The sequence below is a fragment of the Lycium barbarum genome, chromosome 11, assembly GCF_019175385.1.
Source record: "Lycium barbarum isolate Lr01 chromosome 11, ASM1917538v2, whole genome shotgun sequence".
NCBI classification, from domain to species: Eukaryota; Viridiplantae; Streptophyta; class Magnoliopsida; order Solanales; family Solanaceae; genus Lycium; species Lycium barbarum.
Window position 1 is genome coordinate 123,980,238 of NC_083347.1, and position 17,584 is coordinate 123,997,821.

The 17,584-nt window shown below is 32.2% G+C and overlaps 2 protein-coding genes across 3 annotated transcripts; both read right to left on the reverse strand.

Moving 5' to 3' along the window:
• Positions 1-4,862: 4,862 nt before the first annotated feature.
• LOC132617342 (probable carboxylesterase 16) lies at positions 4,863-9,160 on the reverse strand. The gene is made up of 2 exons (XM_060332334.1): positions 7,986-9,160; positions 4,863-5,632 (listed from the first exon to the last, which is right to left on the reverse strand). Exons 1-2 carry the CDS (start codon positions 8,900-8,902, stop codon positions 5,095-5,097), a joined length of 1,455 nt encoding a protein of 484 aa, XP_060188317.1. The 5' UTR covers positions 8,903-9,160; the 3' UTR covers positions 4,863-5,094.
• A 4,414-nt stretch (positions 9,161-13,574) lies between these two features.
• On the reverse strand, positions 13,575-16,922 carry LOC132617104 (serine/threonine protein phosphatase 2A 57 kDa regulatory subunit B' theta isoform-like). 2 transcript variants are annotated; one of them, XR_009573580.1, is made up of 5 exons: positions 16,696-16,922; positions 16,524-16,588; positions 14,815-16,180; positions 13,749-14,220; positions 13,575-13,664 (listed from the first exon to the last, which is right to left on the reverse strand). XR_009573580.1 is itself a non-coding variant. In XM_060332000.1 (4 exons), the coding sequence occupies exons 3-4, from the start codon at positions 15,943-15,945 to the stop codon at positions 13,891-13,893; spliced, it is 1,461 nt and encodes a 486-aa protein (XP_060187983.1). In that variant the 5' UTR covers positions 15,946-16,180; positions 16,524-16,588; positions 16,696-16,922; the 3' UTR covers positions 13,575-13,890. The 2 variants fall into 2 exon arrangements, 1 of the variants encoding a protein (XP_060187983.1); XM_060332000.1 differs by having other exon boundaries at positions 13,575-14,220.
• Between the last annotated feature and the right edge of the window lie 662 nt (positions 16,923-17,584).

Below are 17,584 nucleotides of genomic sequence, written 5' to 3' on the forward strand. Positions count from 1 at the left end.
CGTATACGATGTATAGCAATTAAAATATAAATTTACAATTTGTCGCAGCCCAACACTGACCAAATCAAACATCAAACTATATGAATGCCATTTGTTGTAATACCAAGAAAAGTTCTTTATTTTTTAGGAAAGATATTTTTTAAAAACACATAAATCTATTACATACCTAATTTCATTTTTTAAAGTTTTCTTACCAAGAATACAAGTGGAAGAAACTACTATAAAGCCATGAATTTGCAAGCTATTACTTACTATATCCAAAACATAACACATTATTACAACGTCTAAAGCTTATTGAAAATGTCAAGTGCAAGGCCATTTTCTACATTAGTTATTTTTGTTGTAATGTTTTCAGTAGCAATAACATTGATGGGAATTTCTGAAGGGCAAACAAGTCCTCCAACAATTTCTCCTGATCTTCCTCCAATATCTGGTGGTGGAGAAAATAGTCCAGCTCCCTCTGTTGCTGTTGTTAACTTTTCTCCAAATTTCTCAGTGACCATGATCGTCGCATTGCTCGTTTCATTTTCTCTCTCTTTTTTCTACTAGATATTCATAGATCTGTATAATTTCTCATTTGTTCATGGTGATTGTGAAGTTAGAGGGAGATGAATGATGATGCTTCTTTGGCACATCATGCTTAGTTGTGTTTGTTGATCTATTTCTTTGATGATTGTTCTGTTTTGGAATAAAGTTGAATCTATTTCTGTGTTACACATAAAAGATATCAATATGTCATGCTCTTTATTTGTGAACTTGTGATGGTACATCTTACTAATCAGCATGAAGCTGATCTTTGTAAGTTCTTGAGATGATGAGGACTCATAGCCTTAATAGTTGAAACTTACAAATTGCTTGTATGGTCCTTCTTAAGAACTCACTCTGTACTTGTTTGGAAGTTTTTCTTTTAAGAATGGTTAATATAAAGAAGAAAACGAATCTACCAACCCAAGGGTGTGACCTTGTTACCTGTACTGGTGAGAGGTAATAGACATTTGGTGAAATTAGTCGAAGTGTGCACAAACTGGTTCAGACATATTTTTGATATTTGAGCAAGAGCCCTTCCACACGGATTTGCGGGCACTATATATGACCTACTTTTCTTTGTTCGACCATTAGTTGTGCAGTTTTAACAAACCAATATGATTGCTAATTACATCACCATCAGCACTAACGAATGAAAACATGTTGCACTTTCATATTAAAATTTAAAATATCAATCTTTCATTCGCAATAAAACAAAGCTTGGGGCACAAAAACATTAATCTCTCATCACCAATATCCTTTAACCTCATGAACATGGTAAAAATTTATCAAATTCAAGTCCTCAAGTTTTGGTTCAATTTTTTTTTTTGTTTTGTGGTAAATGAATAACTACAAAAACATATGCTGCATGTTGAATTTGGATTGTCAGTCCGGCCTGGTAAATGTGATGATATCTGAGACCACCTGCATACGAATAGCTGATCTACAACAACAATTTACTCTTTATAGCAAGCTTGATATGGTAATCTGAATAAGAATTTAACTTATATACACTTAAGTGTGAAAAGGTCTTACATTTACAAAAATTCTGACCGACCAATTCAGCCAAATTTCCCATCAAAGTATCAGTTTGTTCTTATTCTACCATGGAGGTACAAAAGAAAGGCAAAGGCTTAATGAAGAAGATAACTCTAGATACGTTCCTTTTTAATCCAGAGACGTTGAAGTTTATTGAACACATCTCTGGTGGAGCCAAACTTGTTCCTACTACTCAACCTAGAACCTATAACATCACTGGTCATGCAGACCAAATAGACCGTGTCTACTCCTGGATTAATCGTATTTGTTTTCGTGATGTAAGACATATTTATTATAATGGGGTAATTTTAATTACTTATTTATATGTACGCCATGCGCGTGCTACTTATTGTATCATTTTTTTTATTATTATTTTTGAAATATATAGGGCCCTTTTCGTCTAGATTACGATCTTGATTCTCCAGATTATGAACCAACTCATCATGAACGTATACCTGGGTTTGACATTTTTTTTTGTTGATGTCCCCGACAACCTGAAGCTGAAATTTGGAAGTCATATTCAAGTTGAGGTAACTTGTTTTTCAACTTTTGCCTCTTTTAGCTCTATTATTATTTACATGATGATTTGAAAAGATGAAACAACAATTCTTTGGTACATAATATTTATTTCGTTGTATTTCTTTGATGGTTGTTTTGTTTTGTAATAAATTTGAATTAGTCATCGACTGTATGAATGCTTATTGATCATGTTTCTTCATTTAACTAGATGGCCTATGCCCGTGCTGCGCACGGGCCCAACACTTCGGATTATAGTATATCTATGTATATGTAGTTGTGTTTAGATAATGATAATATATATATATATATATATATATATATATATATATATATATATATATATATATACTATGTTCAAAATACGATTAATATAAAATTGTAGTTTGTGCTCCGTATCTAGAACTTTATTTTATTCGTGTTTGCTACGAAAATTTATTAATACTTTTTAAAAGAGAAGACTTGTTTAAAAAGAAACTATTTTCCTCTCTTTGAGATAAAACAATAGCAATATTTAAGCATCAGTTGATACTTTTAATTTTAATTCGATTAATTTAACGGTGTAAAATACTTATTATTTTTTATCAAATTTTGATTTAGATAATTCTAATTCAAATTATTAAATTAATTTTACATGTTTAAAACGAAACAAAGTAGAAATTGATTTTTTCCTTATTCTAAAGAGTCCATAATTATTGATTTAATTGTTTGATTTTCTAAGCATTTGTTTTTTTAACATTGTTTGTTTTATTAATATGGGATTCACATTTTTTTTTTTAATATTGCTTGATTCTGTTAATATGGGGTCCACTTTTTTTTTCCCGTGAGTTTGGATGTGGTCAGTTTCACTTTTTTTTCTTCCTTTTTTTATTGCTTGGTGTTATTTAGTATAGAGCCCATCTTTTTTTTTTTCAAAGGGACAACGGACGATGAAGCATGGGTCTAAACCCATGCTTTATATAGTTTCTTCTTTTTTATTTTTATTTATATATTGTTTGGTGTCGTTTAGTATGCGGCCCACCCTTTTGGACATTATTAGTTTGCATTATATATATATATATATATATATATATATATATATATATATACACTATGTTCAAAACATGATTGATATAACATTGTAATTTGTGTTCCGTATCTAAAACTTTATTATATTAGTGTTTGCTAAGAATACAAAGTCTGCACTTTTTTTTTGACATTGTTTATTTTTTAAATATGGGATTCACCTTTTTTTTATATATACATTGTTTGATTTTGTCAATATGGGATACTATGTTCAAAACACGATTAATATAACATTATAGTTTGTGCTCTGTATTTAAAACTTTATTATATTAGTGTTTGCTACAAATACGCATGGTGTTTAATATGGGGCCCACAATTATTTTCACATTTATTAGAGTAAGGAAAAAATGAAAAAGTAATTAAATTCTATCTTATTTTAATATATAAGTATTTTAAGTATGTTATTGTACAATAATTTCATTTGCTCCCACTAATGGATTGATACGCACGCAGTAATGAACCCATCATTATTGACTTAATGAGATACTTTGGAAATTACATGAATATTGTTTGATTTTTTAATATGGGGTGCACTTTTTTTTTTTTGACATTATTAATTTGCATTATTTTTATGCATATATATATATATATATATATATATATATATATATATACATATTATGTTCAAAACACGATTAATATAACATTGTAGTTTGTACTCCGTATCTAAAACTTTATTATATTAGTGTTTACTACGAATACAAAGTCTTTTTTGACATATTTTTTTTTTTAATATGGGGTTCACTTTTGTTTTTTGGATATTGCTTGATTTTGTTAATATGGGGTCCACTTTTTTATCGTGAGTTTGGAGATGGTGGGTTCGACTTTTTTTTTTATATATATATTGCTTGATGTTGTTTAGTATGGAGTCAATATATATGGGGTCCACAATTTTTTTTTACAATTTTTTTTTTATGGGCCTGTTTAATATGAGACCCAATTTTCTTTTTTATATATATTATATGTTCAAAACACGATTGATATAACATTGTAATTTGTGTTCCGTATCTAAAACTTTATTATATTAGTGTTTACTAAGAATACAAAGTCTGCACTTTTTTTTTTGACATTGTTTATTTTTTTAATATGGGATTCATTTTTTTTTTATATTGCTTGATTTTGTCAATATGGGATACTATGTTCAAAACACGATTAATATAACATTGTAGTTTGTGGTCCGTATTTAAAACTTTATTATATTAGTGTTTGCTACGAATACGCATCGTGTTTAATATGGGGCCCACATTTTTTTTTAACATTGTTTGTTTTTTAAATATGGGATTCATTTTTTTTTTTTCAATATTGCTTGATTTTGTTAATATGGGGTTCACTTTTTTTCCCGTGAGTTTGGATGTGGTGGATTCCAATTTTTTTTAATACTGAATATTGTTTAATATGGGACCCATAATTTTTTTTTTAATACTGAATGTTATTTAATATGAGGCCCGCAATTTTTTATTTTTTTTTATGGGGGGTCACAACGGACGACGAAAGGAGCACCAACCGGTGCTTCTATTATAGTAGAAAATTCATCGCAGGCTATCCTTTGAATATGAAAAAACAACAAAAACTTATAATGTTGAGTTCAGTTCTGCATTCAGAATCATCTCCAATTCCTTAACAACTAAGACTACCCGATATCACAAAATCACGGAACAAATTTTTTACATCAACCTAAATTCGTGTCGAGAGGAAGAACCCGATAAAAGAAAAAAAGGTAAGAAATAAAGAGGAGCATTTCATTCCTTGATCTCTTATGGCAGAGGTACATCTCAATACAGGAAAAATTGCTGACAACGATGTCAAACAAGCATAATTAAACTCGCGTGGGAGGAATACGTGGCTCAAACTCAACTAAAATTCTATTTTCCGGCAAGTCATCTATATTACAAAAGGAACACAACGAGGAGGAAAGAATTACATGCTTCTATACAGGACCATCTATCTGACTCAATATGAGAACTCATGACCTCGAAGCGAAATATATTTCTTAACCCAAATGGCAATGTCCTCGGCACAGGCCTGAGCTTGAGGGGTCTTAAGAAGCATTTCAAGAGTTGCAAACTCATGAACTGCATCCTTGTACTCGAGAACAGGAGCATCAACGTTTACCTTCCGTAGTTCTTCGGAATAAGCAATGGCCCGGTCTCTCATCCAGTCGTGTTCTGCTAAAATTGTCAGTGTTGGGGGCATTCGTTTTAACGGAGGTCCTCTATTAGGGGTAAGAGGGTTAGCAGCAGGATGGTCCAAGTCAAACTCCCCTTCAGGTAAAAATAATTTCCATGCAAGAGTGCACAAGCCCTTGTCATAGAAATAGGAATTTGCTAGCTTAATCTCGGAATGTGTTGGAACACTTCCAATGAAAAAAGGATACATTAAAACCTGTGCCACCACTTTCACTGGATCCAAAAGCTTACCTGCCTCTACAGCTTTCCGAGCCACATAATCAGCTATATTTCCCCCACAACTCACTCCTAGGAGGACACACCTGGATGAACATATCAAAAGAACAAAAGAACTAGTGAGTTATTACTTATATTCGAAAGAACGGAAGGAAAAGAAGGGTTTCTTCATTTGACTTTATTTTGGTAAAGCATTAGCAAGTGTTATTGGTCTTGTATTCACATCTCAACAGCATAGTGGCCTGGAAATTATTAAATTTCGTTGCCCCACAAAAATAAACGTTGAGGCATAACCTATTTTACTCCATAGAGACACAAAAGCATATTCTATAGCACCGTGCTAGTTTGCAATTACGTAATACAATTGGCAATTTGTTGATTCTTTGGCAGCTTCGCACAAAAGGAACTATTAACACATGCTTTTCCTCCTCTCTTGCTCCTCTCAAAATGTTGTCCTGAATTTGAGATATCCTCACATATTGCTAAATTACTTCTCATTAGCTTCTGTCCTCCTGCTAAGAAGGATAAGCTAAATTGCTTTGAACACCATAAACCTTCCATGCATCTCTAACCACAATAACATCTCTCTAAATTCCTTCTTCTCCTTTGCTAATTCTCCACAACCATTTGGAAAGTCAATTTTTGTTAGGTAATAGATGTTTTGGCTGATGAAAGGCACATGATTATAAACCATGACTTACCAACATCAAAAAATATATTAAACACCAAACTAGCCCTAAATGTGACTGGAGATGATAAGAAGACAATCACGAGGATAGCAATGCAGTTCATTGTACATGATACAATCCATTCATCAACTTGGAGCAAATTTTCCCCGCTTTCTTTCGATACTCGTTCCATTTTAATCAAGTAATAATACGGTTTATTATCTCGATCTTTCCAAAAGAAATTCTCTTTATTTTATCAAGTCATCTCTCCATCAAAGCTGGAATGGAGAAATGGACATAAAATGGGTTGGCAAGCTACTCCGGACAATATTTATCAAAATGATCTAACCCATCTATAAATATTGTCTTATCCAAGCAAGATTCAGATGAAGCCCTTAGAAGTAAGCTAACAACATACATAATAGCAAAACGACAGAGGTTACAATCCAACATCTCTCTAATTCAATGGTGTATCCAACACACTATCCTATAAGGAAGAGATACTTTTTTGTCAAATTTATGTGTAACCACTATATGCCTTCAAAATATCGAAATACCATCATTGCCTTTGTTTCAACATGATCACAGTATTGTAAGCAAACTAATATGTCAGATTATAACCAGAGGCTCTTGATTTTCACTTCATGGAAGCCCATTAACCATTCCTTGTTTACTACTATCAATAGTGGTCTGCTCTATGTTTCCTTAAAAATGATGAAAAATGGGAAATAATGAATCACCCTCAGATAAGAGTCTTCGAACCATAAAAAAGAAATCATTCTGCACACTTACTTAAAATTTTCATTCTCAAAAAAAAAAAAAAAAAAAAAATCATTCTGCACACCCATTATTAAGAATGGGGAATTTAAATGTAAATATACAATACTTCATCCATTGTAATAATTATCAAATCCCCAATAACTTGGCCGTAACACTTCTCCAATTCTAGTTTACACCTGTATCATGAGACCAATTGTGTATCAATGATGCTATTTTACTATATCCCAACATTTTCTAAAGAAATTGATGATGAATCAATGGGTGATCCAACAATTCAAATTGATATTCTTTGAAATATAACTTCAACAAGCTCAGAAAGATATTTTTAATTTCAAACTTAATTTTTATTTTCCGATTATCAGCATAAAAAGGAATTTGTTCCATGTAATTTCATATATTATTGTTATTATCAGTGGTGCTCATAATTCAAATTATGAAAGTCATTTTCTATTTTTGAACAATCAGCCTGTAAAATTGGAGAATAACAATGAAATGAAGACCAGAAAAAACCAAAGAAAAAATAATCGTTGATAGCAAGAGAGACTAAGAGAAATGCAGAACACAAGGTGAAAAGCATATGCAACGGGAGGAGAGCATTTGCCTTCCCCTTTGAATAAACGCATTGTTTGGTCAGAAATACACTTGCCTTTCTCAAAGAAATGCCCAAAACTAAGCAACCGTATAAAAGTATTATTTGGCAGCACAAACCTAAACTAAACATCTGTAAAAATGTATTCTTTGATCCATCCCACCAGTTTTAGAGCTGTTAAACTCAAACCTAAAGAATCCCATTTCATTATTCTAATTTAGAATAGATATGTTATTAACTCCACAACAGTATTTCATACATCACAAGTTACATTTACGACCACATTTCAGCTTAATACTCGATTCCATCAAACCAATCATCATAAAATCTTGATCTAAAACTTGTCAATGAAAAGTAGAAATAACGCTTTAAAATGAACGACATAATTAGACAATATCTAACCTCGATGGATCTCCATGAGCAGCTAACCAAGGCTCCACCAACGATGCTCCAAACGCATCAGCTATATGTCCGTAAGCATCAGACGATTTCCTCAACTCCGTCCCTCCGCCACCCTGCTTCCCCCTCACCCCAACCGACTTACTACACTCAGCTAAATTCGCCTGTTTCGCTAACCAATGTAGCACCTTTAATCCATCCTCAAACGCAGCTGGATACCGATCCTCAGGCGCTAACCTATACCCCACAGCTAAAACGATAACATCACATAGTTTCGATATCCTTCTACAAAACAAATCATTCGCAACCGAATCATTACTCCCACTCACAAAACCTCCACCATGAAACTGCAACATAACAGGCAATTTCCTTAAAACCCCTTTTTTACCGCCACCTGGCGAATACCCTCGATATAAAACCCCATTCTGATCGGGTTTTTTCGATAACCCGAAATCATCATCATCAGCACCATTACTACAACCAACACTACTTCTCCTATGATTATTAAACCCACCATTATTCTTCTCTTTCTCAATCACATTATCAGTAGTATAACACCCATAACTGTTTCGACGTGGGAAACCCTGATTCGGGTCGGATCCGGGTCGGGTCGAAACCCTAACCCTAGAATTCGATTTTGAATCGGAATCGGGGGAATTTAGGCAGGTTTCGGGGAGGAAGATCCGAATGGAAACGGATGACCCGGGATCGACGTGTAAGTCTTTTGTGGCAACACCATCAATGAATAATGGATTTGGGGAAACAATTGATTCTTCATTGGGCCGAGATGTAACACCAAATGACCCGTTATTATTATTATTAGTATTAGTATTGTGGTCAATTTGAATTCGGTTTTGTAAACGATGTTTTAACATGAATTTGAAGAAAACACTGTATAATTTCACAGCTACACTTGGCATTTTTTGTGTGTTTGTTTTGAGAACTAATAAAATGAGGATGAAAATGGTTCCATTGTTTGAATTTGTATTATTACATTGAAAGAAAGAGGAGAATTAAGGGGGTTTAAGGAGATGGATTGTGATTAAGGAAAAGGTATTAGTAACTTGATTGAATTAGAGAGAAAGGGGTTAAAAAGATTCTTTCTTTTTTGGTTTTCAAATGATAATCAATCATAGTCCATTGATAAATGAAGAAGAGCTGTTTTTTTTTTTTAAATGTATTTTTGTTTTTGGCCTTTCGAACAGTGTTTGGGCGGTTGAGGGATGTGATTTTGTATGTCCTATTTGAATGATATTTTAAATTATAAGATCCTTCTTACCCAAAAAAAAAAAAAAATAGTGAAATTAATATAAATATTTAAAAAAAAATCTATTCAAATTATTAGTATTTAAGGAATTTTTTTTCACTTAAGGGAATTAAGACAATCAGTTTAGCTAGCTTTATAATAGAATTTAGTCAGTTTATAACTATATATGTAATGTAAGGAGTAACCCCTCTTGTAAACAAAAAGAAAATTATTGAAATTAATATAAACATTTTTAAAAAAAAAAGTGTTATTCAAATTATAAGTATCTAAGGAATTATTATTTTTTTCACATAAGGGAATTAAGATAATCAGTTTAGCTGGTGTTACAATAGAAGTTAGTCATTTAGAGCTTGTTTGAATGGGCTTATGCTTATAAGCTGCAAACAACTTATAAGCTAAAAAACATAAGTTGGGTATTCTAATTTATTTATTTTTGGCTTATAAGCTGTTTTCAGCTTATAAGCTGCTTTAGATAAGCTAAGTCAAATGAGCCCAATTATTTTTTTGAACTTATTTTAAGCACAAAATAATTTTAAGCTGGACAGTCAAACACTCAAAAAAGCTGAAACAGCTTATAAGCAACTTATAAGCCAATCCAAACGGGCTGTTAGTTAGTTTATAACTATATATGTTATGCAAGGAGTAACCCCTCATGTAATTGTCGGCCTTTCCTCTTTGTTTCTGGCGGAGCGGTAAGTTCATGAGCAAGTAAATGAACGAGACATGTTTCTCGTTTTTTAGTCAGATTTAATTATAGAGTTATTAAAAAAATGTCATTTCTGTAAATGACTTTTTTCTCTCTCTCTCAAGAGATAAGTAATAAAAAAACACAAGAGAAGTGTAAACAAGATACAGGAATTGTAGGATTATTTTTTCTATTTAAATTATAATTGCAAGAGATCAATTTTTTTTTTTTCGTTATTTTCGAGTCGCCAACGTCTTAATGTAAGGATTTCTTGCGAAATATATCACATAACTAAAAGAATATTTGTAATTAGCTAATAACCAACATATACCTGTATTTTTTAATGCCCGAATAAAAAAAAACTGTAGTTAATTACTCCATAGAAAAACTCGCACCCAATAATAAATGAAAACAACAAATATATTTTCATATAAATATATAATTGCATATATAATTTTTTTTTCCACTTAACCTTAATTAAGTAAAAGATTTTTTACTTTAATTTGTAACTTATCAAGTTAAAACTGATTTATTAATAAAAAAGTTGAACAAATTGTGGGGTCGCGTGACACAGCTGATCAGTGCGTCGGTGTATAGAAAATTGAGCATATTATTAGGTGATTGAGTGGCTAATATTTGGCGGTTGTCTTAATGTTACTCCTATCTTTTCTTGAATCTTTTAGGGCCTGTTTGGAAAGCCACCCAGGTAATTGGAATTGGGTGTAATTGGGTGTAATTATACAGTTTGGCCTGTTTGTTTGACCAAGTAATTACACAGTTAGGTGGGAATTGGGTGTAATTGACAGGGTGTAATTACACTCTCCAATTCTCAAGGGGGGGCTGAGAATTGGGTGTAATTACAGGGTTACTTTTTAGTTTGTTTATTTTTTTACTTTAATTTATTTTTATTTTTAATTTATTTTATTTCTATTATTTTAATTTTTTTGATTTTTAATATTTTTTTATTTCTTTTTTATTTTTACTTTTTTATTATTTTTATTTTTTAAAATATATTTTTCTTTTTATATTATTTATTTTTCATTTTCTTTCTTTTCATTCCCAACCTTTACTTTTTGTGATTTCATATAATTGCTCGTATTTTTTTTTATTTTTTTATTTTATTCATTTAGCATAACCGTGTTATTATTCTAATATTTGAAACCACACCTCTTAATATTGGAAAGAATGAGTTATTAACAAACTTGACATATAACTGGTGACGTTATTAAAGTAGAATTTCATTGTGAATGGGGATATAGACTTATATTTTCCTTTCTTTTGAATTACTTACTTAAGTTACGTTGGAACTTATTTATGTAATGTTGGAATTTGACATAAGAGTATTATGTTGAACTTTTTCTTTTGGATTTGAATTTAGGTTATATTTTCAATTTTAAGTTATTTGCTTTCACATTGCATGTTGTTTATTTTTCACTTACATTTGATGGATTTTTTGTGTCAAACATTTGAATAATGTTATGGCATTATATTTATTAATATTATTTTTTTGTCAAACATCCAATCCATGACGTTCTCACAAAAAAAGTCTTCTTTTAAGTTTTATAATTAATTAAAATTAAATATTAATTTGAAAAATATATATCAATTATTTTTGTTACAATATTAATTACAAATATATGATTATTAATTAATATATTTTCAAGAAACAATGTGTTATTAAATAACTAATTTAATATCCTTTATAAAGGCAATATTTTTTAAATATTAATTTTAAATTTTTTATAATTAAATTTTATTTTCAAATTAAACTGACTGTGTAATTACACTTGTGCAACCAAACAGCACGCTTGTAATTACACTGTAATTACGTTATGACAAACAAACAGGTCGTTGTAATTACACTACTGTGTAATTACTAGGCTGTGTAATTACTACCCTAGTAATTACACCAATTCCAATTACCAGGTGGCTTTCCAAACAGGCCCTTAATGTTAAAGTACTTTGATCTTATTTTTAACCTATAAAAATAATAAAGTAGTTAAAAAATCGTAGTTAAAGAGAAATGTCCCGAAAATAGTAGTTTGAAATAATGTAAGAGGAAAGGAGTATCCTTCTTTTTCATCTTAAAAAATGGTCAATTTTACTCCCTCCATCCCATAATAAGTGTTACCTTAGCCAAAAACACGCATATTAAGAAACTAATAATGCAATGTGAAGTTTACCAAATTACCCCTATATAATAAAAATAAATTATTTTTACCTTTTGATTAGAGCATGCAAAAGAAGTAAACCTTTTGACATTTGGAATCCAATAATACCAAGTTACTGTGTGATTTTTCCAATCATCATTTAGATGTTACTTTATTGTCTAAGGGTAAAATTGAAAAAAATAAGTCAATTTATGTCTTGGTTTCCTAAGATACACTTGTTATGGGACAAAAAAAATCGGCTAAGATGAAACTTATTATGGAACAAATTTTTTTAGTTAAGTTGACACTTATTATGAGACGGAGGGAGTACTTTATAAGAATTTCACGCCTTTTGATTTTTTCAAACATGTTCAGCACCCGTATTGCGTACTGATTAAATTTAGATTCGTGCCGAAAAGTTTCACATGAAAATAAACGCTCCTTAACAAAAGCGACTTCATAACATTCGAGTTTGAAACCTCTCATTAAAAATTAATGAGTACTTATTACTCCACCACTAATAAAAATTTCACTTGATAAAACATGTAATGGTCGAACCAACTGATAATTGTTTTCATAATTAGTGTAGTGGAATTATTTATAGCAGATATATGAGTGCTGTTGTCTGGCGTGAATTGTGATCTGTTGACAGTCACATGGACAGCTTACTTTAAGAAAATAACATTGAATCTCCTGAAGCAAATGGCCATTAGTCCACTACCCTTTTAGGCCCCAAGGACACTCTACAAGAAAAGTTATTTATGTTTAGAATATAATGTGACATTCTTTCATCCATCTGCTTTTCTTTTCAAATAGTTAACTTAAAATAAGGTAGACTCAACTGAGTATTAGGACTCAAAGAAGTGATGATATTGTAGGATTCGAACTCCTGACAGTTGTGTAGGATTCAGTGGAATCCCCTTCATTGTACATAGCTTTTAGCCCTTGACAGATATCCGGTGAATTAATTGAGATGCACACAAAATGACCCGCCGTTATTTTAGAATAAAGATAAAATGCAAACATTGCCATCCAATACCAGATTGCTTGTCATTGAACTGTGGTAAGTCACAACCTTTTAAAAAAATTGAAGTCATCAAGGCTTAGCTTAATCAGCTGAAAAAGTCCATTCACTTTTTCTATCACAAGATTTGAGTTTTTCCCTTTGCATAGTGTGAATAATAATTGAACTAACAAATCTTCTTTGCTGGCACTCACATGCCTAAACAGATACTACAACAACAAAACTGTTTATGAAAGCTAAAGTTCATCTTTTTATTTGGACAGCTAATCCTTCATCTTATATGTCATGCAACTAGACTTCCCTATAAATAGTCACCAGATATATATTATCTGGCTTGATTCATATAAACACTCACCAAAGGTTTTCTTTTACGATTTACAAAAATTAAAGAAGCACACCCCCACCCCCAAAAAAAAAAAAAAAAAAAAAAAGTAAGGCACTAGGAAGAAACTCATCCAAAGCAGTGTGAAATCAGAAGAATTATGTTGCTGAACATTGCCTCGTCTGCGTTAATTTGGATTTTTGAAGATTATCTACAGAAACATTTCAGGCCAAGCTGCAAATGTGCATATACACGATACAGAGATTTATCAGCAAACTAAAACAAAACTAGAAGCAAAAAAGATCATAAACATAATACCTGAAGAATCGTTCTCTCTCAATCATTTGTAAATCCAACAAAGAGGATACACCTATCGAATAAATCCAGCTATAGACGCGCTATAGACTAAAAAATCTCAAGGTTCTCTGATCATGCAATTGCATATGTACAGTTCCATCCTTCAAGAAACTAGCACTAACTCATTGCTTGTAGCATTCAATGCAGCGATTTCTTCTAATCTTTTCCATGTAGTCTCACGTTTCACTTTTGTCTCTTCTTCCCGGGCCTGATCCTCTTCGAATTTCTGCAAGCACCCTTCGAAGAGTTCAGCATCGATATCGGAGAAAATTTTGCGAACGTTTAATGTTAAACTTTTTACTGCATGATTCCAGTGGCCTCTAGCATTCTTCTCCAAGGAAGGGAAGATTATTGGCAGTATAACTTCCCGATTTTGTCTGATTAGGTTCTCAACATGATGATTGTTCCACAGGAGTAAAGACCTCTCAGCCACCTACAGATTCAAGACTTAGATAATGAAAAAGAACAGGAGATATATGCACACGTGCACAGACCGATGATCAAATACTTAATTAGTTATGTTTGTCAGATTTGATGGACATAATGGGAAGAAATGATTTAACCATTCTTACCAAAAAAGTCCCACCAAATCCTAAAATATGCAACACAAAAAACTACACTAGACACGAGAAAAATATATAAAAAAAAACACAGAAATTACACCTCAAAAAGATGTACCAGACTCCAGAAATAAATAAAAAATAGCAGAAACTTAAAAAATTGTACATCTAAATATGAGTTCCCATTAATATCCTCTTTTTTCTTTTTTCCCAGAGTTCCTGTCAAATCTAATGGACAAAGTTTGGCTAACGAAGGACCAAAACTGTTCGGTATATAAATGGACTAATTTGAACCTACCCTCAAACATAAGGGGCCATTTTTGTCATTTCTCAGTATAAGGGAATTATTCACTTTTGTTATTTATTCAGTTTGATAATACTAATCAAGAATAGCAGGCATTTATAACAAGGACTATCCAGCTCAAAATCAAATACCAAACATAGCAAGGTTCAATCAAATTACAAACCTGAAAGTGTGAGCTGCTCAAACAAAGGCTCATTTGACGAAACAATGGAACCATAAAACGCTGGAATTCTTGTGGCTGAGTTGCTTCTAATACCTCCTCGAGTTCACCTAAGAACATTACCTCTTTTGAACTGTTTGTGATTGGCCAGTATTTCAACAAACCTCTTACAACAGTATCAGCAAGCTTGCAGTCTTTTTCTAAAAATTGTGTTATGCAGTAAGATAACTGCTGATGATATATTTGTATACTCTTTGGTTTATGAAGCGGAATAAGAGCTCGAACGAGGAACAATTTGTGCTCTTCCTTCAATGGCAGAGCAAATCCATTAATTATACTTCCCAAAATTTCTAAGAGTTCCGCTATTCCATTATGCTTTTCAGTTTCGAAAATAGACCTGTAAAATATGTGGTTGATTGATTTCCTTATGAACGGGCGGTGCACCATGAACTTTCCGTACATTCGGTGCAGTACAGTTTTTAAGTACTCCCTTTCTCTTGGATCGTCGGAATCAAAGAGATCTAATATTTTGATAACAAATGCGTGATCAATGTATCGCTTAGCCAATTTTGGATCCGTCTCCGGTGATGCCACGAACCGGAGAAGCAACTCATACACAATTTGCACGTGTGGCCATGTGGGGTCCATCAAGGGTTCGTCGTCTTCCAGGATAAGAGCTTCCAATAGTTTGTTTTCATGAGGTTGAGGAGCACGAGACCGGAATAAGTTTAACGACACCATTTTAACTGTTTCTTGTACGACAGTTTCCGTGAATTTCCCATCTGCAGAAGTAACATAATCAACTAGCTCCACCAAGGTCTGTCGCTTGATGTCTTTTTCCTTCAAATCTTTCATAGGTTCAGTAAAGTCAAACAAGACACAACATAAATTCAGCTTTTTGATGAACAAGTTTTGTTTATCAGAATTTGGTACATCTCTAAAACTAGGCAACGCCTCATACAGGGAAACTGTTCCATTCACCTCATTATTTACAGCCAGGGGAAGTCCATCTCCATTCCCAGACGGAGAACTAGTTGAAGCGTTTGAGGGAAATGTCGAAATTCCTCCATCACGATTTTCAGCTGACTTAGAAGACGGCTTCCTAGGAAGCTTACTGAGTATCTGTTTCATCATCACTACAAGATGTTTTGTCTCTTTCCAGCAAACCTGTACTTGCTTTACTGATTGAAACACTCTCAGAAGAGAAGACGTGTCATCAATCAGAAAGGTCTAAGGTGCAAAACCAATTGAAAGCGATCCATTGGCTATCTCATTCACCTCACAAAATTCACTGTCTTGCCTAAACGAAATTATAAGTTCTATATAATCCACAGTTGTCCCTGACTAATCCAATGAATTTTCCTGTCGTCTGAAAAGCAAATAACATAAAAAATGAACAAATCCTACAAATCCCAGCAAATAACATAATAATTTACTGGATTCAGCCGAACCCGTATCTATCTAGAGGCTTAAAAAGTCAATTTTCATTTTTATTAGTAGGACAAAAGCTAAAAGATCAACTCTTTCTTACCAAATCCATCTTTTGAACAGAACCATTTAGTACACTCTTAGTAAAACACAAAATGTTTGCTATTGATGAACTAATACAAGTAAACCCCATATACAGGAATCATTCAAAAACATAATTTTTTTGTGAATCTGAGACAACAATTCTGATTTTTATAAGTTAAGGAAGCAAATTGTGCACTGACCTTGAAATAGACTAAGATCTAGGCATAATCCAAGAAACAAGATAATATTTTTGAAGTGGAATCACCTGCAAAAGAGTAAAGAAATGAACTTTAGCACAAAACAGTGGATAAAAAGAACAAAAAGCAGCATTTAGAAATGAATTACATAAGTTCTTGATGGCTTGATGCTTACATTAAAAGGTAAAGCTGAGGACTGAAAAAAGATTGAATTTTTCAGAGTTGGGTGAGTGATAAAAATCTGAAAATAGAATAAATGAGTAAAGACAAGAAGAGGGGTTGATGGATTAAAAGGAAACAAAATATCTGGTTTTTTGTGTTCCTTAATGATGTGTTCGGTGAGCAAGAATTTATTGTTTTTTTGTGTATTGTTCTTTCCTTTTCTACCTTCCTTTTTTAATTGTTCTTTTCTTTCTCTGTTTACTGCTCTCTCCGTCCCAAAAAAATTATCTTATTTTTCTTATTAATTTGTCTAAAAAAAATTAACACATTTTTATATTTAAAAATAATTTTACGAATATCTAAGACTTATTTTGGATCACATTTCAAAAATCTTTCTTTATTTTTTAAATTTCGTTTCAATTCAAATTTAGATAATCTTTTTGGGACGGAGGGAGTATTAGTTTTCCTTTGTCTTTTCTCTTTTTCGTCCTTATTTATGTTTTTTTCCCATCCGGTGTGGTATCCTCATTGGAGTCCGATTATATTCGGATTCGCGCCGTGTAGGGCTCCATTCGAGAGTAAGTGTTCTCTATTTTTCCATACTCCGGTCTCGAATCTGAAACCTCTGGTTAAAGAAGAGCGCCTCATCCGCTGCACGACATCCTTCTCTTCTCAGAGACTTCAATTTCAAAGTGACATTTGAAAGAAAAAAATGAAAGTATTTAATGTTGAAATTCTATTATGCATTTCACCTGAAAAAAGTTAAACTTTTGTGAGTTGACAAAAAATCTATATATATATAAAGCAGGGAGTGACAGGATTAGGAATGAGCATATTCGGGATAAGGTGGTCTCGGTGGAAGACAAGATGCGAGAAGCGAGATTGAGATGGTTTGGGCATAT